A 26,668-nucleotide genomic window follows, 5' to 3' on the forward strand; every position below is an offset into this window, starting at 1 on the left:
CCCAAACCTTACCACCTGCTAAATCGTTACCAAGAAGGACGTCCGCGTCAATTCTCGGGAACTCTGATGGCACCCCTATTTCAACTGGTCCAGACACCAGCTCACAATCCATAATGACCTCATGTAAGGGCATCATTTCTATTCTTTTGCTGATCCCCTCTACCGCCACCATGCCCGTTTTTCAACCAAATTCTAGTACCTTATTGCTGATCAACGACGGCTCAGCCCCCATGTCTCTCCAGATTGATACGGGAATTGGTGGTTCCCCCTTCCTCAAAGACACGGTTCCATGTGTCAGACAAGTCTCAGACCCTTCTTGTACTCTGTCTACCCGGGGCTCTCTGGTCGATTTACTGATTACCATGACACACCCGATAGGGACTGCGGTTTTCCCTTTTCCTATCTCTTTCCTCAGAGCAAAGCATCGAGATGCAATATGCCCTGCCTTTCCACAATTAAAACAGGTCAAATCCGAAAACCTCTGGCCGTCTTGCCTTTCCCCCTCAACCTTACCGCTAGCTCCCGGTGGGACCTCTGCCTCACTCGTCGGACTTTCTCGATCGTTCCCACGGTCTCACTGGGAACTTTTATTCAAGGAAAACTTTGTCTTGTGGGTTAGGGCATATTCATCCGCGAACCTAGCAAATTCTGAAATGGACTTACTCGGCTTCTCATTCAAATACATCCGGATGTCCTCCGAAACACAACCTTTAAATTCCTCAATCAAAAGTAATTCCCTGAGACGCCCATAATCCTCGTCCACTTTTTCCGCGGTGCACCAGTGGTCCAAGAGCACACCCTTCTCATAGGCAAACTTGGCATATGTCTGATTCCACCCTTTTCGTAGATTTCTGAACTTTTGTCTATATGCTTCAGCTACTAGCTCATAACCCCCGGAGAATGGCCGCCTTTACTTGGTCATATTTCTCTTCCCCTTCCCCCTCCATGGGCAATGCCACATATGCCCTCTGGGCCTTCCCTCTTAACACACTTTGTAACAACGCCACCCACTGCTCTCTGGGCTACTTCTGATTCACTGCCACCTTTTCAAAAAGCAAGAAATAACTATCAACATCCGTCTCCTCGAACAGAGGTACTAACCTTAACGCCCGACTGACATCAAACCACTCCTCTCAGTCCGACCCCTGACTGCGTTGCTCTTGCCTTAACATCTCCATCTCCAAGTCATGTTTCCTCTGTCTCTCTGCCTCCTTCTCCCTCTCAGCTGCTCCCAGCTGTTTTAACTTAATTTCATGTTCCCACCTTAATTTCTCCAATTCTAACTGAACCTTTTCAGGGATATTTTCCAATACCTCAGCTGTAAACACATTCTTCCCAGTATAATACTGAGTTATTGCCCTTCGCACCTCCCGCTTTTTCATTGACAACCTCACCCCTGCGAGGTTTAACTCCTTCGCCAATTTTATCAAGTCCGATTTGGAGGCCACCTCCAGCATCTCCAGAGTCGGGTTTTCTATAAATTCACCCACGTCCATCTTTGCTGATTTCCCGTCTGGCTACTCGCGTAACCAGATCCAAGTTTTGGACCTACAAGCCCGATTCACTGGCCCTCCAATTTGGTGTCAAATCCTGAGACAAGAACCCCAACTGTTACGAAATCCCGTAACTGGATCACTTACCAGCAAAGATAGAGAGGTCCATTGAAGTCTGATGGTACTATTTTTAAAAGTCTTTATTTATGAAGGGGCACAAAAGTAAGATTAATACAAACATTCAGATAATATACGTCATCACTACTCAATCTAAAAGCGCGGGTCTAATAATAACCATCAATAAGAAACAGCTCGATCGTTTGTCTAGGGGATAATATATTGTCCGATGGAAATATAAAAGTCACTCAGGTCCTGCAGGCTTCAGCCTTTTGGGGGACCGCTGGGTTTTCACTTGTTGGAGAGAGAGAGAGAGAGATTGGTGAGAAAAGAAACTTGCCCGGGTTTTTTATGAAGCAAATCCATCGAATCAGGGGAGCGGGCTTCCCCGTTGTTAGCTAAAAGCTGGTTTCCGTGGTTCCAGTCACTGATTCCAGCCGCGGAATCGAATGCACGTGACTTCCTTCAAATGGCTTCCTGCTACTACGGGACCGTTAGCGTTTCTTCTGGTGCGTCTGAAGGGGGTGTTTCCCCCAGACCCTCTTTTATACTTCCTCACGGGGTCTCAGATGTCAATCAGGTTGGGATGATGCAATCTCTCTCTCAACCAGCCCACTTTGCCCGAGGGCTTGCACGTAGCATAGTCCCCAATCCACAAACGTGGTCTCCAGGAGACAATGGTCAATGTCGCATTATTTTGCATCGCGGTGGAATGAGGTATTCGGCACGTCTCTCTCTCTCCCATTTCCTGGGTCTCCTGAACGGACTCATTAGTGATCTTGCGATTCTCACAAAGGAGGGGGCTACCCCGCACCCTTCGGCCCCTCAGAGCTGTGGTACATTCATAACAACACTAAACCCACCAACAAGGTCTGGCACTTGACTTCTTTGCTGCCATCTCTCCCTCTTGAACTCTCTGTTTTTCTGCCTCTCTAGCATCATACTGCCTCCGTTTTTCTGCTTCGACAACCTCAAGCTGTTTTAGTTGCAACTTATGCTCACACTTCAATTTTTCTACCTGAAGCTGAAGCTCAGCCTCAGTAGGTTTACCTTCAGCAAACATTTCCAACACATCCTCTTTGAACTTTCCCTTGGATATATAATACTGTGCTATTAATGTCTGCATCTGAGCCTTCTTCATTCTAGTGGTCACCTTAAGTTTTAACTTTTGAGCAATTCCACACAAAAGGGTACTATCTTCATGCAGTAAAGCTATCAACCCAGGCAAAGGTTAAACGCAGCGATAGCCTTCCACCGGTCACCCCTTTTCCACACGGCGAGCAAAACCCACACTTTCATGGGCACTCAAAGCTCATCCAATGTCTAGTTATATACTATTAAAACTCTCATGCTCTGTCTGTTAGTGACATCCAATTAGCACAAACGGTGCATTACAGCGGCACTATTTTTGGTTAAATTGACTTAAAACGTGCTAACACAGAATGCAGGCATAGTTCAGAATTATATATTCATATAAAATTGCTCATTCGCCAAAATCAACAGCCCCGCTTTCACCCGAGAGCTGATCCGCCATCATGGAAATCGGGATGTGGCACCAAGACATATGCGCATGGCCAGCCTCAGCAGCGACACCAAGCAGAGCCAAAGGGCAGGCCAGGGCAGCTCTATTTCAATTCTCTCAAAGGGTACCCCAGCAGGTCACCCCATTGTCTAGTTTCTTCTGTATTTCTGTCTGTGTCTTCTGTGTGTCTGTCTGAAAAGCCAGCTGACCTTGTATATATCCTAAACATGCTGAATGCCAGCTGTCCATTATATAGCTCTGCCCTTCCATCACCATAGTGACTCACAAGCTGCACAGTGCTCTCTCTCTCTCTCTCTCTGAATCAGTGGCACACTCTCTCTCTCTCTCTCTCTGAATCAGTGGCACACACACTCTCTCTCTCATTTTAAAGGCACAGTCCATAATGAATGAACCTTTGATCTCATCACAGTGTGATGAGTTTTGATTTTAGTAAGGTGTTTGACCAGCTTCTCCAAGTAAGTTACATCTACAAAGTCATAAGGCAATGGATACATGGAAATTTGGCTGTGAGGATTTAGAACTGTTTTGCCCACAGAAGGCAGTGAGTGGTTGTGAGGGCATTCGGCCTGTAGTTTGGTGACTAGTGGTGTTCTGCAAGGATCTGTTTGAGGACCATTATTTTTTCTGTTTTTTATAAATGACCTGGGTGCAGAAGTGAAAAGGTGAATAGGTTAGCAAGTTTGTAGATGACACAAAAGTTGGTGGTGTTAAGCAGGGGTCACCAACCTTTTTTGCACCGCGGACCAGTTTAATATTGACAATATTCTTGCAGACTGAGCGAGGAGTGCGACAGCGCACGCCTGCCCTCCTTGTAGGTAGGTAGGATCCATTGGCCAACAAAAGTTTGGCTCGAGGGACGACTTTCAGTCGATCGCAGCGAGGTAGCTGCTCTGCTACTTATGAAACCCTGAGCCCGAATTAGGTCGTCTGCGAATATTTTAGCACCGGGTTCCCCACGAACATTCGGAGTGGTAAACAGGTTTAGAGGCGGTGCCCATCTGTCCGCGCTGCAGGCCAGTAGTAATGGTACTTCTCACCGGCCGTGTGAGATGGCCGGTTACCCAAGGCCAACCAGTGATCCCTGGTGGGAGGATATCACTGCGTTTAGGCGACTGATGACCTCACATGAATTCAAGTTCAACAGTGGGTGTGACAGAGTGAGGAAAAGTGCAGGTGATTTATATCGTTTCATATCACCAAATCATATCATTTCCTCGCGGCTCGGTAGAACATGCTTTGCAGCCCTGTGGTTGGGGACCACTGGTGTTAAGGGTGCTGTAGAAGGTTGTGATGGGTTACCACAGGATTATAGACAGGATGCAGAGAAGTGGCAGATGGAGTTTAATCCAGAAAAATGTCAAGTCATAAATTTTGGGAAGATCCAACTTAAAGGCAGAGCAAAAGGTTATTGGCAGAATTCTTACCAGTTGGAAGAACAGAGGGATCTCGGGGTCCATATCCATAGATACCTCAAAACTGCTGTGGAATTTGATAGGGTGGTTAAGAAGGTGTATTGGTTTATTATTGTCACATGTACCAAGATACAGTGAAAAGCTTGTATTACATACTGTTTTTACAGGTAAAGTCATTACATAATATGAGAGTATTGAGCTATAATAAAGTAAAACAATAACAATAAAGAATAAAGTGTAATAATAAAGACCATGAGACATAGGAGCTGAATTAGGCCATGCAGTCTATCAAGTCTGTTCCACCGTTATATCATGGCTGATTTATTAGTGCCCTCAACCCCATTCTCCTGCATTCTCCCCAAAATCTTTGACACCTTTACTAATCAAGTGCTCATCAGCCTTCATTTTAAATATACTTGGTGACTTGGCCTCCACACAGCCATCTGTTGCAAATAATTCTACATATTCACTACCCTCTGGCTAAAGCAATTCCTTCTCATCTCTGTTTTAATTGATAAAGTGCAAAATCATAGGTAGAGTGTGAAGCCAAGAGTCCATCTTATCCTACAAGAGGTCCCAGAGCTTCTGTCTTTGAGCTGGGTGCTACATGTTTTCACATTATTAAACCAGGGATTGAGTTAAAAAGCCATGAGGTGTAGTTGCAGCTCTATATAACTGATTAGAGCACACTTAGAATATTGTGTTCAGTTTTGGTCACCTCATTGTAGGAAGGATGAGGAAGCTTTAGCGAGGGGTCAGAGGAGATATACCAGGATGCTTCCTGAATTAGAGTAACTTATGAGGAAAAGTTGAGTGAGCTGGGACTTTTTCTTTGGAATGAAGGAGGATGAGAAATGGTTTGATTGACATGTTATAAGATTGAGAGGCATAGATAGAGTGGAAAGCCAGTGCCTTTTTCCCAGGCCAGTACCAGAGAATTGGCCATTGTGAGTAGAGGGAAGTTTAGGGGAGATGTCGGAATCAGGTGTTTTACACAGTGGTAGGTGTCTATACACATTGTTGGGGTGGTGATACGGATGTTTAAGAGCCTCTTGGATAAGCACACGGAAAATGTAAGAAAAATGAAAGGTTATAGATTGTACAGGAGGAAAGGGTAAGATTGATCATGGAGTAGGTTTATATTCTGTAGATCCATACAGTATCGTGGGCCAAAGGACCACGTGCTATCCTATTTCACGTTTTCAGTTTTCTACATTCTGTAGCAGTGAGAGAGATTCTGGATTTATCATCTCTGCTTGCTTTAACCACTTCACTTTAGCAATGAATATTATACTTTGATGTTACTTAAATAAAGCTTTTGAATGCAATATAAAGGCTGATCACATTGAGTTTCTGTGTTATTTAAGTGAACCTCCCTGGCGTTCATGCTCTTTTCATTTTGGTTCACACGATGGATACATCACCTGTGTATTGTGAATTAATACGTTGATTTATTTTGTTTATGTGTAACTTTGCTACAAGCGGAAGTCCTAGTTTGCATTTGTTACTGTATCCAACAACCTACAACAGAACACTTGACTTATTCCGAAACATTTTTCAGAACACTGATCCAATCCGTTTCCAAACAACAGCTTGTGGCGTATTGTCATTGGACTCTCCCAGGTGAATTGCAAATCATGCATGAAGTTTAGCTCCATTATTGATTCAAGGTATTCTACAGAAAGGATCTTTCATCCAATGGTTTATTTTCTTTCAATTTTCCATCCTTATCGAAGTAACAACTGAAATTGTCAAGAAAAACAGTGAGATGTTACTGCACCATTTATTTAGTTTCTCTTTTTTCCTGATGCCATGCTACTAGTGTCTTCAAAGTATTGGGAATCTAATGACTTCTTTAATTTTTCAATTCAGTTATCCCCATGCGAGCAACTATTAATTTAGTATCATTTCGGTTTTGAAACAAATCAATGCCTATTTCTGGTGACTTAAGGTTCAGTTCATTTAAAATGTCAGCTGAATGTGACAACTTTATTAATCAGTTGTGCTTTAAAACAGCTGCCAAGTTAGACTCTCTGGGGAAAAAGGTGATTCATTTGTCCTTCTATGCTTCCTGCCCAGAGCGGTTACTGTTGTTTGTGAAAAATATGAAATAATCATTCTGATATTTTTTGAATACAAAACTTTTGTTTTAGTGAGCTTATATTTTTTAATGATATTCGTTACTACTATCTGCAGTGCTTCCGTAAGATCAAGGGGAATGCCCAGCATTACAGAAAGTTGTATCAAAAGCTCATCGCCATCCAGGATTAAAAGAAAAGCTAACTTAATTGATATTTCATCTATCACCCTCAGTGTTCATTTCCTCCAGCACTGGGGCACAGTGACTGCAGTATGTACCAAGTACAAAATGTATTGCATTCACACACCCAGGCTACTCCAACAGCAGTTCCCACTCTACCTCTAAGACCCATGTGTACATTAGGACACCACCACCTGTATGTTCTCCTCCAAATTGCTCATCATCCTGTGGAGTTGGTCCTTCATTGCCATTGAGCTTTAATTCTGGAACACCAACCCACAGCACCCTAAAGGACTTCCGTGCTTCAAAACAAAGTGGCTCAGTGCCAGTTTTTCATGGGCAATTAGGGAAGGAGACTAAATGCTTTCCAACATGTACAAACAAGCTGGAGGAATTCAGCAGGTCAGACAGCATCCATGGAAACGAGCAGTCAACGTTTTGGGCTGATCATGCTTTCCAAGCCAGCAGCACCCAGATCCTGAAACAAATGAGTAGATAAATTTTAAAAATCAACTTTAATATGAACACCAGATTATATGTGTGATAAAGGACTTTGTTTTCTTTCCTTTCTATTGTTGGAATTCAACCATTAAGGGGTTTTTGATTCCAGTCCTAGAAGCATTCAAAAACTGAAAACAAAATTACACTGAGCTTGATTTATCCAGACAGTCTCATCAATGCAGTTTCTGAAGATTTGTGACCTATTGGGTTAAGTAAAAATGTTGGTGTTATATGGAGCATTGAGCAAACTTATAATCTCACAAGTGAAATGTTGGGTAATCAGCACCACAACAGACACCTGATTTTTCAGGAAAGGAACCAAACAGGAAGTAAAAGGTTGTTATATTTTGGGAAACACCAAAAAAAAATGGGTGAGACAGGAACAATGAATTTATTGTCTTGCAGACAACTAGGCATGAGCAAGATATTTGAATAGAAAAGAATGATGTATCCAGGTGGAGATTCATGCACACAGGAAAGTGAAAAGTAAGGACAACTGTGGGGGAAAGACAGCTTGCTAATTTAGATTTTAAATTAAAATCTTGAGGGGTGACATTACAAGAGAATCATGTTTTGTTTTTTTCACCTGTGCCTCACTACAGCACTATGATCTGATAAAATGTCTACAACTCAAAAGCCAGAAGTTGAGGACTTAAGGAATGGGGAAAGACTGAGGTATATGAAATGGGTAGAATACACAAGAGGTCCTGTTGACCACTGTGAACCTCTGCTGATGCGAGAAATTATATATGAAGTGTTTTAAGATATACTTAACCACATTTCTTTAGTGATTAGTGAGCTTTATGGTTCACAACTCCAGAAATAACATAGTTGCCTTAGCTGACATGGATTGAGTGAGTTGAGCTATGTGGATTTTGAGACATAACTTTTTAACCTACCCTTTCCTTGCTGATCCACCTCCAAATGAGTTTAGAGGATTTTGTGCCAGTTCTGACCCGTGATTAGTTATTTGGTGTACCTTTTAGCTAAACTGAATTTAACATAATGGATTTCTTTCATAATATGCAGGTTGCTGATGTTCTGCAGTTCTCCACAGAGACAGGAGGCCTTCTTCCCAGCTGTGTCAGTACTTTGGAAGAATGTCTGATCTGTCATCTTGGCCTCCCTCCACCAAAAATCCAGTTCTTGCAGCACAGTGCAGCTGTTCTCAAGGTACGTGGCAGTAATCAGAATAAACTGCTCGATGCTGTCAAAAAGCATTACTCCATACCATGAAGTGTGGGGAATGTTGACAAGTGGTGTTGAAGGTATATCTAAGTACAAAGTGGATGACAATTGGACTTTAAGGAAATTTAAATCAAAAATCAAAATGTTGTAGGTAATTCAGAATAAAAATGCATGAAAGATTTATGACTAATGATCTTTCCTCAGAACTCATTTTCTCCAAAACTGATGCTTGATATCCTAAGGTTTTCCAGCATCCTCTTATCATTAAATATAGTATGTTTTATTCTAAAATCTGTCATTTTGATTTAGGTATGTTTTATTCTCATGATAATGGGTGACAGAGTAGCATACTGGTAAAAATATTTCAGCACCAGCAACCTGGGTTCAATTCCTGTCACTTATTCTTCCCATAACCATGCTTGTACATTTTCCCTGTGACCGTGTGGGTGTCCTCCAGTTTCCTCCCACATGCCAAAGACTTGTGGGTTGATAGGTTAATTGGTCACATGGGTGTAATTGAGTAATCCTTGTTACCATGGTGCAACTCTGACACAGGCAATCATTAACACTACCTGAACAAAATGTGTAGCTAGTTTTATATCGGGTTAAAACCCCTCAAGAATCAAGATTCAAGTAGTATTCAGACATTGAAATTTAGCCAAGTTTTCTATCCCAAGCTCCTCGAGTCCTATTTGCTGGAGTCCATAGATGACAGTGGGGAGTTAAATCCATAAAATGGAAATATAAACAGGAAAATACTGTTTATAATTCTGTAGGTTAGTGTCTGTGGAAAGAGAAGCAGAGTTGATGTTTCAAATCAAAGATTCTTCATTAAACAGATTTTTGATCTGAAATGCTCACATTTCTCTAAGCACAAATGGTTATAATGTGTTGAGTGTGGCCAGCATTTTCTTCTGCTTGTGTTACATATGAGAGAGAAAACATTGTAGTTTCCAATTTCCAGAGAAGGTCTGGCGAGGAGAAAAATATCACTGATAAGGTGAGATCAGGACAAATGATATAAGCTTTCTCTCAGTGGGTTAACTGGCAGTTGGAGACAAGGTGAACAAGCGCAATGAAATGAGGGCAATTCAAGTGAAAACACAAAACAAAGGAACTAACACCTTCCAAAATGCAGATTTGTGGGACACATCCAGCAGGTCAGGCTCTGCTAACGAGAGGCAACACTGAGCCAAAATTGGAGATGGATAAGTTGTAGCAGAAATGGTCTGTTCTGATACAGTCAAAATGTATTGATAGTTGAGTCTAGAAAGCTGCACCATGTCTAGATGGAAGAGCAAGTGTTCTTTGAGCGACAATTGGGTATTTTTTGGCAGCACAGTTGAATTGGCGCAGGAGGCTTCACAATGGTACAGGAGCAAGAGATTTGAAAAAGAAGCTTTTGTGAGATTTTCGCTCTTTTCAGTGGTGCAGTTGCAATTCATTAGCAAGGACAGAGTGGCCTTTGCTGGAGTAAAGTGGAGAGTGTTAGTTTTAGACAGGGGAGGCTTTGACTTGTCAGACTTCAGCGAGAAAAGGCTGGGGTGAGGTGTTCTTCATTCTTTGTCTGTTAGTACATAGAGCAGCGAGAATGGCTCCAGGGGCTGTGTTATGTTCTTTGAGTGAGATGTGGGAATTCTGGGAGACCTCCAGTCTCCCTGATAAATACATCTGCATAAGATGTACTGAGTTGCAGTTCCTCAGAGAAAATGTAAAGTAATAGATAGGATAGAAGTAATATAGAGTAATGGGAGCTGCAGCTTGAACACCTTTAGTCCATACGGGAAACTGAGGTGATAGATAGGAGTTATAGAAGGTTAGTCATCCGTAAGTTCCAGGAGGCAGGTAACTGGGTGACTTTCAGGAGAAAGTAGGGAAATGGGCAGCCAGTACAGAGTACTCCTGTGGCTGTTCCCCTCAATACTATACTGTTTTCAATACTGTTGAGAGGGATAACCTATCGGGGGTGGGGGGTGAAGAGCACAATGACCAGATCTGGGGCACTGTCTAGAGGTTTGCCTCAGAAGGAATGGGGGAGAAGAGGACTGCAGTAGTGATAGGGATTCCATTATTAGAGTGTAGACACGATAGAGACACCCAGATGGTATGTTATCTCCCAGGTGCCAGGGTCAGGGATGTGTTCAATGGAGGGGGAGCAACCAGAGGTCTTGATATATATAGGCAGCAGTGATATGGGTAGGAAAAGTGAGGAGGTCCTGAAGAGAGAATTTAGGGAGCTGGGTAGAAAGCTGAAAAGCAGGACTTTCAGGGTTGCAATCTCTGGATCGCAACCTGTGCCACAGGCCATTGAGGGTAAGATTAGGATGTTTTGGTAGCTGAATGCGTGGCTGAGAAACTGGTGCAGGGGTCAGGGATTCAGATTTCTGGATCATTGGGATCTCTTCTGGGGAAGGTTTGACCTGTACAAAAGGAATGGATTACACCTGAATTCAAGGGTGGACCAATATCCTTGCAGGCTATTTTGCTAGAACTAATGGGGACAGTTTAAACTTATTTGGCAGGGAGATGGGAACTGGAGTGATAGGGCTGTTGGTTTACATGCAGAGGCAGTGTGTATGAGACTGTCAGGAAAGACAGGCAGATGATAGGGCAAAATTGCGGACTGTGGGATGAGTTGCAGTGTGAAAGGGTGACAGTTACAGAATTGAAGGTGTTAGATTTGAATGCACACAGACAGAATAAGGTAGATGATCTTGCAGCACAGAGATCGACAGGTATGACATCATGGACATCACTGATTCGTGACTGAAAGAAGTTAATAACTCGAAGCATAACATCCAAAGATACGCATTGTATCAAAAGGACGGGCAGGTAGGCAGAGAGGGTGGCATGGCTCTGTTCATGAAAAATGAAATCAAATCCTTAGAGTAACATAGGATTGGAAGATGTAGAATCCTTGTGGGTGAAGATAAGAATTCTGCAAGGGTAAAAAGCCCCTGATGGGAGTTGTATACAGGCGCCCAAACAGTAGCCAGGATGTGATCTACAAGTTACTGCATGAGATAGAAAAGACATGCTAAAAGGTCAATGTTACAATAGTCATGGGGGATTTCAATATGCAGGTAGTTTGGGAAAATCAGGTTGGTTCTGGAAACTGGGAGAGAGTTCGTAGAAAGTTCAAAGGTACAATTTAATGTCAGAGAAATGTATAAAATATACATCCTAAAATACTTTTTCTTCACAACCATCCACAAGATCAGAGGAGTACCCCAAAGAATGAATGACAGTTAAACGTCAGAACCCCAAAGTCCCCCCCAGCTCCCACGCATAACAGCAGCAAGCAACAATCCCCCCCACCCCACAAGCAAAAAAAAAGCATCTGCACCATCACCGAGCACTCAAGCATGAGCAAAGCAACAGCAAAGACACAGACTTGCAGCTACCCCAAAGACTTCACGTTTCACCCAGTATTCGACATACCACAGATTCTCTCTCCCCCTAATAAGGAAGGAAGAGGTGTCTCCATTTTCCCAGTGAGCGGGGAGGCATAACAAAACAAATCACTGGTTTCCGATGTTAAAAGTCCACTATGTTGCTTTTTCGAGTTCCTGTACCAAAAAAACTGGGCACACAACTGCTGTTATTTGGAATCTCCCAACAACACACGGGTCTCCTGTCGTGACACCGACCCCCAATTCGCCCATCTCCAGAGCTCCCAAGATCCCAGGCTTCCAAATCTGAGCTGTACCCTGTGGCATGCCGAACAACAATGATCAGTTGTGAAACCCCAAAAGTTGGTCCCACTCCTGCAAAGAACAGTAATCAGCATGTAACTGCAGGTCAGGGTCTTCAAAAGAACCCTGAAAGGGAAAAGTAGAGATATTAAAGATGGAAATAGAGCTGTTTCCGAAGATGCAAACAAAGGAGTCCCAGTTAGGCGCCATTAACCTTCCTAAGTTCCGCCCTGCAAGATGTTTTTTTTAGAGCTGCTTATGGTTGAGCCCACTAGGGGATCAGTTATTCTGGATTGGGTGTTGTGTAATTAACAGGATTTGATTAGGGAGCTTAAGGTAAAGGAACCGCAAGAATACAGTATTAATAATGTGGCATTCACCCTGCAATTTGAGAGGGAGACATTAAAAGATATATCAGTATTATAGTGGAGTTTAAGTGAATTACAGAGGCATGAGAGGAGAACTGGCAAAAATTGATGGAAGAGGATCCTGGAAGGGATGACAGCAGAGCAACAATGGCTGAAGTTTCTGGGAGCAATTCGCAAACATGGCTGTCAAGGGAAGTCAAAGCCAACATTTAAGTAAAAGAGAGGGCATATAGTAGTGCAAAAATTAGTGGGAACTTAGAGGATTGAGAAACTTCTAAAAACCTACAGAAAGCAACTAAAAGATACATAAAGAGGAAAGAGATTAAATCTGAAGGTAAGCTGGCCAAAAATATCAAAAGGATACCAGAAGTTTTTTTTTTGTTTGTTTTTTTAGATACAGTATATAAGAGTGGAAAAAGAAGCAAGAGTAGACATTGGACTGCTGGAGAAGTAATGGGGTGACAAGGAAATGGTAGGCAAACTGAATAAGTATTTTGCATCAGTCTTAGCTGGGGAAGACACTGGCAGTATGCCCACAGTTTAACAGTGTCAGGGCAGAAGTGAATATAGTTACAATTACTAGTGAGAGGGTGCTTGGGAAACGGAAAGATCTGAAGGTACATACATGACCTAGACCAGACGGATTACATCCCAGAATTCTGAAAGAGGTGAAGTGGCTGAAGAGATTGTGAAAGCATAAGTGATGATCTTTAAGAATCAATAGATTCTGGCATGATTCCAGATGATGAAATTTGAAAATGTCACTCCACTCTTCAAGAAGGGAGGAAGGTGGAAGAAAGGAAATTATAGGCCAGTTAGCTTGGCCTTAGTGGTTGGAAAGATGTTGGAGTCAATTGTTAAGTGTGTGGGTTTGAGGTACTTGGAAGCACATGATAAAATAGGCCAAAGTCAGCTTGGTCTTCTCTAGGGCAAATCTTGCCTGACAAATCTGTTAGAATTCTTTGAAAGAATAACAAGCAGAATATACAAAGGAGGATTGGTGGATGTTGTGTACTTGGATTTTCAGAAGGGCTTTGACAAGATGCCGTGCATAAGGTTGCATAACAAGGTAAGAGCCCATTGGTATTTCAGAAAAGATACCAGCATGCATAGAGGATTGGCTGGTTAGTAGGAGGCAAAGGATGGGGGTAAAGGGAGCCTTCTCTGTTGCTGGTGACCAGTGGTGTTCTGCAGGATTCAGTGTTGGGACTGCTTTTTAAGTTGTATGTCAGTAATTTGGATGCCAAAATTGATGGTTTTTGTCGCCAAGCTGCAGATGATACGAAGATAGGTGTAGGAGCAGGTAAGGTTCAGGAAGCAGGGAGGCTGCGGAAGGTAAGGAGAATCAGCAAATAAATGTCAAATGGAATACTGTGTCGGGACGTGAATGGTCATGTGTTTCAGTGGAAGGAATAAAAGCATAGACTATTTTCTAAAAGGGGAGAAAATTCAAAAATCCTAGGTGCAAAGGGACCTAGGAATCCTTGTGCAGGATTCCCTAAAGGTTAATTTGCAGGTTGAGTCTGTGGTGCAGATGGTTAGCATTCATTTCAGGAGGATTAGAGTATAAAAGCAAGGATGTAATACGGAGGCTTAGTTTTGAGCCCCTTATCTAAGAAAGGATATGCTGACATTGGTGAGGCTTCAGAGGAGGTTTATGAGAATGATTCTGGGAATGAAAAGACTTATCATATGAAGAGTGATTGATGGCTCTGGGTCTGTTCTTGCTGGAATTTAGAAGAATGGGGTGGTGGGTGGGGGGCGATCTCACAAAAACCTATCTAACGTTGAAAGACCTAGATAGAGTGGTTGTGGAAAGGAGGGGTGGAGGGTTCGAGGACCAGAGGGCATAAACTCAGACTAGGATTAGTATGGAGATGAGAAAATAGTGTGTCTGTGGCATTAATTGCCACAGGTGGCTGTGGAAACCAAATCACTGGGTATATTTAAAACTGAGGTTGATGGGTTCTTGATTAAGGTGTGAAAGGTTATAGGATGAAGACAGGAGAATGACATTGAGCTGGAAATGGATCAGCCATGATGAAATGGCAGATCAGACCCAGTGGGCCAAATGGCCTAATTCTGCTCTTGTTGTCTTACTATAACAGTGTAGGAGACCACAAACAGGCCAGAGTGTGTCTGATGGAGAATTAAAGTGGTAGGCAACAATGAGCTCATAGTTCCCTTGAAGACCAAACATAGCTGCTCTGTTTCACAGTCACCCAATATGCTTCCATTCTCATAAACAAATTATTAATACCAAATGGTAGTCTGATACTACTCGTTTGTTTTCTCACACTCCATACCACAAACGTGCACACGTGCACCCACAACCACTCCTTCACTCCTGACACTGCTCTCACCCTTTCTCTTCCCACTCCTGCTGAACCCCACAAGCTCTCTCCTCCCTCTCCCCCTTTCAACATAACCTCAGCCTGACCTGCTCAGCATGCCCCACACAAATGCATGATGCAAAGTTTAGATTCCTTTCTTTGAGTTCAACTCTGCCCTTATTTCACAGCCATCTTCAGTGAGATCATACCACCAAACACATCTTCACCTCCCCCCCCCCCCCCACCACACTCTGCTTTTCAGAGATTGCTCTTTGATTCCCTTGTCCATTAGTCCCTGCCACAAATCTCCCTCCTGACACTTGATCCTGCAAACCACATCTGTCCATTCAGGGCCCAAAACAGTCCTTCCAGGTGAAGCAACATTTTACCTGCAAACAAGCTGGATGAACTCAGCAGGTCAGGCAGCATCTGTTGAAACGAGCAGTCAACATTTTGGGCTGAGACCCTTCATCAGGAAGGAAGGAGGAGGGGGCAGGGGCCCTATAAAGAAGGTGGAAGGTGCCAGGTGAAAAACCAATCAGGAAAGATCAAGGGGTGAGGGAGGGGAAGCAGGGAGAGGATAGGCAGGAAAGGTGAAGAAGGAATGTAAGGGGAAAGCACTATGGGTAGTAGAAGAAGGCAGAATCATGAGAGAGGTGATAGGCAGCTGGAAGAGGAGTCAGAGTGAAAGTGTGATAGGGGAAGGGAGAGGGAGGGAATTACCGGAAGTTGGAGAATTCGATGTTCATACCAAGGGGCTGGAGCCTAAACAGATGGTATATGAGGTGTTGCTCCTCCAACCTGAGTTTGGCCTCATCATGGCAGTAGAGGAGGCTGTGTATGGACATATCCAATATCCAAGGTGGCGGCGCGTCTCAGCTTGCAGCGGCCACTCTGGAGCTGATTATCTTATTTGTGAAGCGGGGTGCCGTGCGCAATCATAATCGGTTGAAAACCGACATGGGAGTACGGAGGAACATTGGGAAATCTCCAGGAAGACCTCCTTCGTTGCTGCTGCTGCTGTGAGGTCCAGGACTCTGCTGAGAAGAAAAGGCCCCCAGTCCTCGGGGTCGCATTACCGATGACCGTTGGTGGGGCGTCTTAATACACTCGGCAGAGGATGGTGCTTGGAGAAGTTGTGCCGGAGGTTCGACGGACTTGGAATCCACCGTGGTCAGGTCGCTTTCACTGTGTGCTGCGTCTGCAAGGCTGAGTCCGACGGAGCGTTCATTGTGTGCTGTGTCTGCGAGGCTGGGTTCGACTGAGCTTTCATTGAGTGCTGCATCTGCAAGGCTGAGTCGGGCGGCGCCATGGAAGTCCATTGCGGGGGTATTCCCTTCTGCCGCCAGCGTGGGATGACGAGTCAATCGACCCTGAGGACTTGTGGAAATTATGTGATGGTTTCTTTCAAACTTATAGTCTTTTAACATCTTTGGACTATTTTTACTGTGCCTATGCTCTGTTTTTTATGAATTATGCTATTGTTTGCACTGTTGTAACTATGTGGTTTTTTGCAGGTCTTGTAGCTTTAGTTTTTGGTCTTGTTTTGTCTGGTGGCTTTGGAGCTCCTTTCTGGGGAATGCGCTAAGATGGTAGTGCGATATTAATACACAGCAGCCTCTCCAGACTCTGGATTGGGGATTGCCAAACATAATGTGGATTTTCTGGTGTAGTCTGTTTTGTCATATGCTTTTGTGATCATTCTGGAGGAACGTTGTCTCATTTTATAACTGCATTGCATTTGTGGTTTCTAAATGACAATAATCTGAATCTGAATATCCGAATGGGAACGTGAAGCAGAGTTGAAGTGGGTGGCAACTGGGAGATCCATTCTGTTGTGGCGGATGGAGCGGATGTGCTTGATGAAGCGGTCTCCCAATCTGCATCAGGTCTCGGCGATGTAGAGGAGGCCGCACCGGGAGCAATAGATGACCCCAACAGTCTCACAAGTGAAGTGTTGCCTCACCTGGAAGGACTGTTTAGAGCCCTGAATGGTGGTAAGAGGAGGTGTAGGGACTTATGCTTGCAGGAATAAGTATCAGATGGGAGATCTGTGGGGAGGGACTTACCACCCCACCAGCCTCCAGATCCAGCATATTATCCTCCACAACTTCCACCACCTTCAACAGGACCCCACCACTAAGCACATCTTTCCCACTCTACCCCTCTCCGCTTTTTGCGGGGATCATTCCCTCCACGACCGCCTGGTCTACATGTCTCCCCCCCCCCCCCCCAGTGCATCTGGTGTGGCCTCCTCTACATCAGAGAGTCTGCTGCAACAGAATGGATCTCCCAGTTGCCACCCACTTCAACTCTGCTTCACATTCCCATTCGGATATGTCCATACATTGCCTCCTGTGCTGCCATGATGAGGCCAAACTCAATTTGGAGGAGCAACACCTCATATACCATCTGGGTAGTCTCCAGCCCCTTGGCATGAACACTGAGTTCTTCAACTTCCAGCAATTCCCTCCCTTTCCCTTCCCCATCCCACTTTCACTCATCCTCTTCTGCTGCCTATCACCTCTCTCATGATTCTTCCTCCTTCTACTATCCATAGTGCTTTCCCCTTACATTCCTTCTTCACCTCTCCTGCCCCACCCCTTGATCTTTCCTCTGATTGATTTTTCACCTGGCACCTTCCACCTTCTTTATAGGGCCCCTGCCCCCTCCTTCAGTCCTGATGAAGGGTCTCAGTCCAAAACATTGACTGCTCATTTCAAAGGATGCTGCCTGACCTGCTGAGTTCATCCAGCTTGTTTGTACGTGTTGATTTGACCACAGCATCTGCAGTGTACTTTGTATTTACTTTACCTGCAAGTCTGTTGGTATCATCTGGCGGTCCTGATGTAGCCTCCTACACTGCTGAAACCTGATGTAAATTGGAGAACTACTTCATCGAGTACCTTCATTCCATCCACAACAAGCAGGACTTCCCAGTGGCCAACCATTCCAGTTTTCATCAGGCCGTGGCCACCTCTATTGCCACAATGAGACCACTCTCAGTTGGAGAAGCAGCATTTCATATTTTGTCTGGGAAGCCTCCAACCTGATGGCATGAACATTAATTTCTCCAACTTATGGTAATTTTCTCTTTCCCTCCCTCCCCCCCCCCCCCACTTTGGTTCCCCACTCTGGCTCCTCTTTTTACTTCTGTTCTCCTCACTTATCTTTCACCTCCTCTAAGGGAGCCCTCCTCCTTTGCTTTCTCCCATGGTGCACTCTCATTTCCTATTAGATTCCGCCTCCTTCAAACCTTTACCATTTTCCTCCTTTCACCTCCCAGCTGCTCACCTCATCCCCCTTCCCCACACTCCTGGCTTCATCTAGCATCTTCTAGCTTGTCCTCCTCCACCTTATTCTGGCTTCTTCCCCCTTTCCTGTCCTGATGAGTCTCAGCCTGTAACATTGATGGGTTTGTTCATTTCTGTAGATGCTGCTCGACCTGTTGAGTTCCTCTAGCATTGAGTGTGTTACATACTGTGTATTTGGGAATACCCACTTACCTCTTCCAAGACTGAGCATAAATCTGAAGGTGTATGTGAGTTCCACAAACACCCCTCCAACCTGAGAATACACACATCTCTCTGACCTGGCTGTACACATTGAAATCATAACACATATCTCTCCAACCTCAGTGCACTCCACCCTTCCACACACTTGCCTCCAATCTGAAAGTGCATCTTGCCTCTTTACTATCTTCTGTCCAATCTCTGCAGTCTCACCTCTCCACACTCCTCCGTTTGACTTTTGTACACTCTCACCTGTCTGCACATACTTCCCTCTGACCTGGTTAAATTCAGGCTTTGCTGCTGAAGACAGAGCTTCCATTGGGTTAGTGCCTCCTCGTAAGTTGGGTTATGTTTGCCTATAATTGACAGCATTGTGTAAACCAGGTTATTTCACTTTGAAGTCAATGGAACAACTCTAACAAAGTCAGTGGTTATCATCCTTTTTTTTTTATTGTCTTCTGCCTTTGGTGTTTAGGTTGATCCAAAGGTGTGGAGTTCTCGTCCACTCCCCCCACACTTGATGAAGAGTGCAGCATTAGAAGTGATGTTTCTGCTTCGACTCCGCTCTACTTTGATGGACAAGTTAATGATGGATTTCACAACTCAAGTGGACAACTACCTGAGCATGTACAGAAATATGCCCAGCATTACTTTAGGAGGTGCTGAGGTAAGAGCTGTTAGTCAATCAAAAAAATGCCTCCAGGCCTCTTTTTAGTTCAACTGCTAATCTTTCTTTTAATCTCCATGACCTCCATAATCTCCATCGTCATGGAGTGTTTCGAAAGGCTCGTCATGAGGCATATCAAGACCCTGCTGCCCCCCCCCCCACTGGACACCCTGCAGTTTGCGTACCGTCCCAACTACTCAACAGACGACACCATTGCCATCATCCTCCACCTGGCCCTAACACACCTGGACAAAAAAGACACCAGACATATACGTTCGGATGCTGTTTATAGACTTCAGTTCAGCATTCAACACTATCATTCCTCTGAAATTGATTGGAAAGCTGAGCCTACTGGGCCTGAACACCTCCCTCTGCAACTGGATCCTGGACTTTCTGACTGGGAGACTCCAGTCAGTCCGGATTGGGAGCAGCGTCTCCAACACCATCACACTGAGCACGGTGGACCCCCCCCCAGTGCTCAGTCCACTGCTGTTCACTCTGCTGACCTACCACCGTGCTGCAACACACAGCTCAAACCACATCATCAAGTTTGCTGATGACATGACCGTGGTGGGTCTCATCAGCAAGAACGACAAGTTAGCTTACAGAGAGGAGGTGCAGCAACTAACAGACTGGTGCAGAGCCAACAACCTGTCTCTGAATGTGAACAAAACAAAAGAGATGGTTGTTGACCTCAGGAGGGCACGGATCGACCACTTCCCACTCAACATCGACAGCTCCTCGGTAGAGATTGTAAAGAGCACCAAATTTCTTGGTGTTCACCTGATGGAGAATCTCAACTGATCCCTCAACACCAGCTCCAAAGCAAAGGAAGCCCAGCAGCGTCTCTACTTTTTGCAAAGGCTTAGGAAAGTCCATCTCCCACTCCCCATCCTCATCACATTCTATAGGGGTTGTATTGAGCATCCTGAGCAGCTGCATCACTGCCTGGTTCGGAAATTGCACCATCTCGGATTGTAAGACTGCAGCAGATAGTGAGGTCAGCTGAGAAGATCATCTCTCTTCCCGCCATCACAGACATTTACACTACACACTGCATCCGTAAAGCAAACAGCATTATGAAGGACCCCACGCACCCCTCATACAAACTCTTCTCTCTCCTGCCATCTGGGAAAAGGCACTGAAGCATTCAGGCTCTCACGACCAGACTATGTAACAGTTTCTTCCCAAGCTATCAGACTCTTCAATACACAAAGCCTGGACTGACACCTTACTGCCCTATTGTCCTGTTTGTTATTTATTGTAATGCCTGCACTGTTTTGTGCACTTTATGCAGTCCTGGGTAGGTCTGTAATCTAGTGTAGTTGTTTTTTTTCTGTTTTTTTTAAACATAGTTCAATCTAGTTTGTCATGTAACACCATGGTCCTGAAAAATGTCTCATTTTTGCTATGTACTGTACATAGCAGTTATGGTGAAAATGACAATAAAAGTGACTTGACTTGATGACATGCTCAAGACCAACTAGCTGGGAGTGGTTAAGCAGATCAAAAACTTTTCATATGGCTGCTGCCTGAGGGAAATCCTTCCTACTCATCACTAAATGTGAGATTGTGGAAGGTGTGGGGATTGGTTTGATGTTGAAACTACACAGTAGAAGAAATGATGTTACAGCTGCTTACTTGCAAAGTCCTTGGAATTTCTGAAAGCCAAACACTTTGATGGAGGAGTAGTCTGTTAAGGACTGTAACTTGTCCTTCCCTGTACAAAAATTGTGCCTGATTTGCTGAAGTATGCAATTATGAAATCTTACTAGTCTGTACTTCCAAATGCTGCAAATGGACCAATTCCTTACAAAGTCTTTAGCACTGAGTATAAGAAAACTGCATTTAGTATTAGATACAGCTGTACACCTCATTAATGCAAATATCTAATCAGCCAATTGCAGCAGCAGTTCAATACATAAAACCATGCAGATATGGTCAAGAGATTCAGTTGTTGTTCAGACCAAATATCAGAATTGGGAAGAAATATGGTCCAAGTGACTATGACCATTGAATGATTGTTGATCCCAGATGGGGTGGCTTGAATATCTCAGAAACTGCTGATCTCCTGTTATTTTCTGTAGCCAACAGCCTTTAGAGCAGTGGTTCCCAACCTTTTCTCTGCCATGGGCCAATACTATTAAGCAAGAGGTCTGTGGACCCCAGGTTGGGAACCCCAGCTCCAGAGTTTGCAGAAAGTGGCACGACAAACAAAAAAAACTTTGTGAGCGGAAATGCCATGTTAACGAGAGAAATCCGAGGAAAATAGCCAGACAGGAAGGTGACAGAAACTCCAAGTAATTGTGCATTACAACAGTTGTGTGCAGAACATCTCTGAACACACGTTGAGCTTTAAAGTGGTTGAGCTACAGCAGCCGAAGGCCGTATCAGGTTGCACACCTCTGACCACTCTGAGGTGCATTCCTGTACCTCGTAAAGTGGCCACAGTGTATATCCTCTGCAATGGCAAAGCAGATTTGGCAGCACCGTGTTGCTATCACTGCCGAGCCTATTAGATGAAACCCACCTTGAAGTTCTCATGCACGAGCCAATTGAATGGCTCTATCCCTGTGTGATGGCTACTCGGGGCAGCTATTGTAGACTTCTGCTCATAATGACAAATATATGTACTGATGCCACTCGATTTGTGCAAGGGTAGCATGCAGCATATGGCTGCGATATCGTTTATGCAGTGTCTTGCTGGACAGAAGGTCTGGAAATGGCTTGAGCTCCATTCAAAGCTCAATGTTTTCCTAGGCACTTATCTCCCTTCACCTTAAATTCCTCTCACTTCCCCACCCCCCAACTCTTTTCAGAGGTAGAGTAGGCCGTATTCCTGTATCACTGAAGAGCAAAACACACTCTGGCTGTTTTTACAAATCCCAAGTCTCATTAAACTCAACTTTTTTAAAATCTAATAGAGAACTGTAGGTTTGAACAGAATAGTTTTTCAACACATCTATTGAATCTGACATTTAAAATAGGAAATGCTAGAAATTCTTAGGTCAAGCAGCATCAATGGAGACTGAAATTAACATTTCAGGTTGATGAGCTGTCAACACTTTATTGTTAATATAGTCTAGGCTTTTACTTTTCATTTCGAGTCTATTGTTTTTTTTAAAAAAGGCACTGTACCTCATTGCTGGGGAGGTGGTGAAAGCAGATACAATGGCAATGTTTAAGATGCATTTAAACGGGCAAGGAATGGAGGGGATACAGATCATGTTCATGAAGATGAGCTTAGTTTAAATTGGTATCATGGGCAGCACAGACATTGTGGGCCTAAAAGTCTGATCCTGTGTATGTTCTATATAACAAATACACTGTTGCCATCGTACAATTTATTTCATGGTTTCTTGCAATCTACGTTTGCTAGGCTGTCTAAATGACTTGAAAGTAATACTGTGTTAATGAGAAGCAGGAAACGCACTCAGCACGAGTGATAAGTAGTGGTCGTCCCAGTTCTGATGATTACCCTGAGTACCTCGCAATATTCTGGTCTACTAGATTTGTCCTTGTTCATTTTGAACCTCAGACTATTGTGTTTATTTGAAGTTATGTTGTGATTCTTCTATTTTTGATGGATATAATCTGGATGTTTAAAGGCAGTTTGCTTGGGTAACAGTTATCTGTTTGTTTTTACCAGACCACCTCTTTGGAACTTCCTTATGAACTGAAGGAATTAGCACTTATTCAAAGATTAAGAAGGGAAGATGCTCTGAAAATCTACAAAACTGATGAGAATGGCTGCCTTGTGAGACCTTGCCCTCAATTTAAGAATAAATCCAAGGTGGAGGGTAGAATAATAAACAGAGATGACATTCCGGAGCTTGAAATGTCCAAGGCACCAAAGGAAGATTTAAATGAAATGCAGAATGAGGAGATTCCATTGCTTGAGCCTATTCCCAGTTGTGGTGGAAACATTTGTTGTCCCCTGGAATGAGTCAATCTTTCAACAGCCAAACCTTGAGGAAAAGTAGTACCCAACTTTGTGTAGATGAACTTACTGGGATCCTGTGGCAAGAAGCCAGTTATATTTCAGCTTGTTTCTCAAGATCTTCAGACTAGATCAATATGAAGATATTATGTTTCAAATTCTTATCAAAATCCAGTTCAAGGTGATTCCTTGAGAAGCTGCAATGGGCCATACTGGCCAGAACCTGTTTCTGTTTATAGCTTATTTGGGTAGCCACATGACTTTTAATTAAGTGTGCTATGTTGTACCTGGAGTGAGGGTCATGAGTTTCATTTGCACAATGAGCTCACAGTTGGCTTACACTTCAGGAATAGAAGTGCTGAGGGAACACTACCAATCTTGTGCATTCAAACAAAAAAAAAGTTAATTTTGGGGAAGATCCCAATGTGATCCAGCAGTACATTTTCCATGAATGCAGTGAAGATATGTTCTTGGGCTTCACCATGTCATATCATGTGATCTTTAGTGCTCTCAGTTTTGTATATTGAAGTCACTTACTATTGTTAATCAAAAGCTGTGGTGGTGTGAATGTTCTCAGATCTTAAATAACTTTAAATAAACCAGCTATAATATTGATTAACTGAAGTGAAGTTTTCTTCTTGAAAGTTCTGCTGTACCGTGCCTCAAGAAAGCTACAATGGCTTCAAAATACATGAAAATTGTTCACCTGACATACAGCTGTGGCTAATGAACAGAGTACATAGAATAGTATAGCACAGGAACAGGCTCTTTGGGCCACAATGTTGTGCCAAGCCAGCTAAAAAGCAAATCAGAACTACCCAAACATCCATATACCTGTACAAACATCTCTAAAGGCCTCTAATGTATCTGCCTGTAACACCCTACCAGGTAATGCAGTCCAGCCATCCACCATTCTGAGTTTTTAAAAAAAAACTTGTGCCTCCCCTTTTGCCTTCAATGCATGGCATCTGGTATTAGACATTTCATCCCTGGGAAACATACTCCCCATCTACTCTACCTATGCCTTTCACAATATTATAAACTAAACCTCTATCAGATCTTACCTCAGCCTCTGCTATGCCAGAGAAAACAGCCAAGATTTATCTAGCCTCTCATGGTAGCACGTCCTCTAAGCCAGGCAGCATCCTGGTACCCCATCTTCTGCACACTCTCCAAAGCCTCACATCCTTGTAGTGGGGCAACTAGGACCATATGCAAAACTCCAGATGTTGCCTGACCAGAATTATATGAAGTTGCAATATAGTGTCTGACTTTAGAACTCATTGCCTTGACTAATAAAGGCAAGCATTCCATAAACTGCCTTAACCACCTTATCAACCTGTGTGGCCATTTTCAAGGAGCTATGAACCTGATCCTGTTTCAGCTCTTTCCCCTTAACAGTGTACTGTCTCATTGCATTTGCTCTATCGAGGTGCCATACCTCACATTTATCTAGGTTAAACTATCTGCCATTTCTCCACCCATATCTGCAACTGATCTTTATCATGCAATATTCTTTGCCAATCTTCTACATTCCACAACTCCAATCTTGGTATCATCCACAAACTTACTAACCCCACACATCTACATTTTCATTCAGGTCATATATATATCACAAACACAAACAGCAGAGGTCCCAGCACAGATCCCTGCACACCACCACCAATTACAGACCTCCATCTTGAGTAAGTCCCCTCAACCACTACCCTCTCTCATCAATGCACAAATCAGTTCGGAATCCAAACAGCAAATTCACCACAGACCCCATGCATCTTAATCTTTTGGAATAACCTCCCATGAGGGACTTTGTCAAATGCTTTAATAAAATCCATATAGACAGCATCCACTGCCCTACCTTCTTCAACAGTACATTTAATGTCAGAGAAATGTATACAATATACATTCTGAACCCTTTTTCTTCACAACCATCCACAAAAACAGACTACCCCAAAGAATGAATGATAGTTAAATGTTAGAACCCCCCCCACCCAAGCAGCAATGCAGTAATTTCACCCCCCACCAGCAAAAAAAAAACCAGTGCCCTCCCCACCAAGCACTCAAGCATGCAACAAAGCATCAATAAAGACAGACTTGAAATACCCCAAAGACTATTTGTTCAACTGGTAGTTCAACATACCACAGGCTCTCTCTCTAATAAGGGAAAAAGAGGTGTCCCCATTTCATAGCAAGAGGGCAGACTTAACAAAACTCACTGATTTACAATGTTCAAAGTCTATTGCATCACTTTTAATAAGCTCTGTGCCCAAAGAACTTTAGTCTCTGGGCACACAGCTAGCAGCCAGCTCACTGCTTTCAATCTAACATGTACTCCTATGACACACCAGTTTCCTGCAGAGGCAGCAACCTAGAGTCCACCCACCTCCAGAGCCATGAGATCCAGGAACCCTGAAGTCTTTAAGGCCACACCCTTTGTGTATTGATTAGTGGACAATCATGTAACCCAAGAGGGGGTCCCATTCCCACAAAGAACCAAAGTCAGCATGCAACTCCAGGTCAAGGTCTTCAAAAGAACCCTGAAAGGGAAAGATAGAGATAGTAAAGATAAAAATAGAGCTGTTTCTGAGATGCAAGCAAAGGAGTTGCCATTAGTCACTCATCACCTTGTCAAAAATCTCAAATCAAGTTGGTAATACACAACCTGACCAGCATGAAGCTATGCTGGTTCTCCCTAATTAGGCCATAGTTTTTCAAATGTTCATATATCCTATCCCTAAGAATTTTCTCCAGCAAATTCCCTACAACTGACATAAGACTCACCAGTCTATAGTTTGCAGGATTTACCCTTGTTTCCTTCTTCTCTAGAGGTACATTAACTACTTGCCAGTCCTCTTGGACCTTACCTGTGGTCTTATCCACCTTGTGAAGGACCAGGGTAAGCATAAAACTGGGAGAGCAGGTAAAAGTAAAAAAAAAATCAGAGGTTTATATTTACCCAAAATACTTACAAACTCAACAGAACTGTTCTAGAGTCCAAACTTGATTCAGCTAAGCAGAACAGAACTTGGATACAACAACAACATAATAAATACTCCTCAAACCAAGTGACACCATTCATTGCCTGACTGCAGGTTTATATTTGATGCTGGCCAGTCCATAGTAAATTGCAGGGGAGAGAAAACATTCCTCTCCTTAAAAAGATACGGCATAAATGAAGCAGCTCCAGAGAACACCCCACTGGCTGTAGCAGAATGGCACAGTCCAATTATCCAGCTCCATCTACTTAGGCTGGTGCAATGCAACAGCTCAGTCATTTGCCAGATTGTCAGGAGGATGGTTGGCTACAGGACACTTTAATATGCCCAGTTGATGGTGTGGCTGGTAATTGCAGCCATCACACACCTTAACACTTATTAGGAGGCCCAACACTTACTCCTCCTCAACCTCTAAATGCCCTGACATTAATACACTCACCACTGATCTTCTGGTCCTCTGTATCCTTTTCCTTGGTAAATACTGAAGCAAAGTACTTGGTAAGTACCTCACTCACATTCTCTGCATCCAAGCAAATGTTCCCCCTTTATCCTTGAGTGGTCCCATCCTCTCCCTAGTAGTCCTTTTACTCCTGATGTATGTATAAACTGCTGCAGGATTCGCCCTAATCCTCCTTACCAAGGGCTT

The 26,668-nt window shown here is 43.6% G+C and overlaps 1 protein-coding gene and 1 long non-coding RNA gene across 5 annotated transcripts in view; one reads left to right on the forward strand and one right to left on the reverse strand.

Annotated features, from left to right (window-relative positions):
* Positions 1-24,987, forward strand: part of exd1 (exonuclease 3'-5' domain containing 1) — a 124,801-nt gene extending 99,814 nt beyond the window's left edge. For 3 of the 4 annotated variants that reach the window (XM_059952892.1, XM_059952882.1, XM_059952900.1), the window contains 3 exons: positions 8,356-8,499; positions 18,898-19,089; positions 22,739-24,987. In XM_059952892.1, coding sequence (XP_059808875.1) covers positions 8,356-8,499; positions 18,898-19,089; positions 22,739-23,035 — 633 coding nt within the window. In that variant the 3' untranslated portion in view covers positions 23,036-24,987. The remainder of the gene's footprint in view (positions 1-8,355; positions 8,500-18,897; positions 19,090-22,738) is intronic. The other variant, XM_059952910.1, reaches the window with a different exon arrangement.
* Positions 135-26,092, reverse strand: LOC132382579 (uncharacterized). The gene is made up of 3 exons (XR_009508409.1): positions 25,996-26,092; positions 25,410-25,563; positions 135-7,303 (listed from the first exon to the last, which is right to left on the reverse strand). It is a non-coding gene; the product is annotated as an uncharacterized LOC132382579 (long non-coding RNA).
* Between the last annotated feature and the right edge of the window lie 576 nt (positions 26,093-26,668).

This window comes from Hypanus sabinus, chromosome 2 (genome assembly GCF_030144855.1).
Source record: "Hypanus sabinus isolate sHypSab1 chromosome 2, sHypSab1.hap1, whole genome shotgun sequence".
Classification (NCBI taxonomy): Eukaryota; Metazoa; Chordata; class Chondrichthyes; order Myliobatiformes; family Dasyatidae; genus Hypanus; species Hypanus sabinus.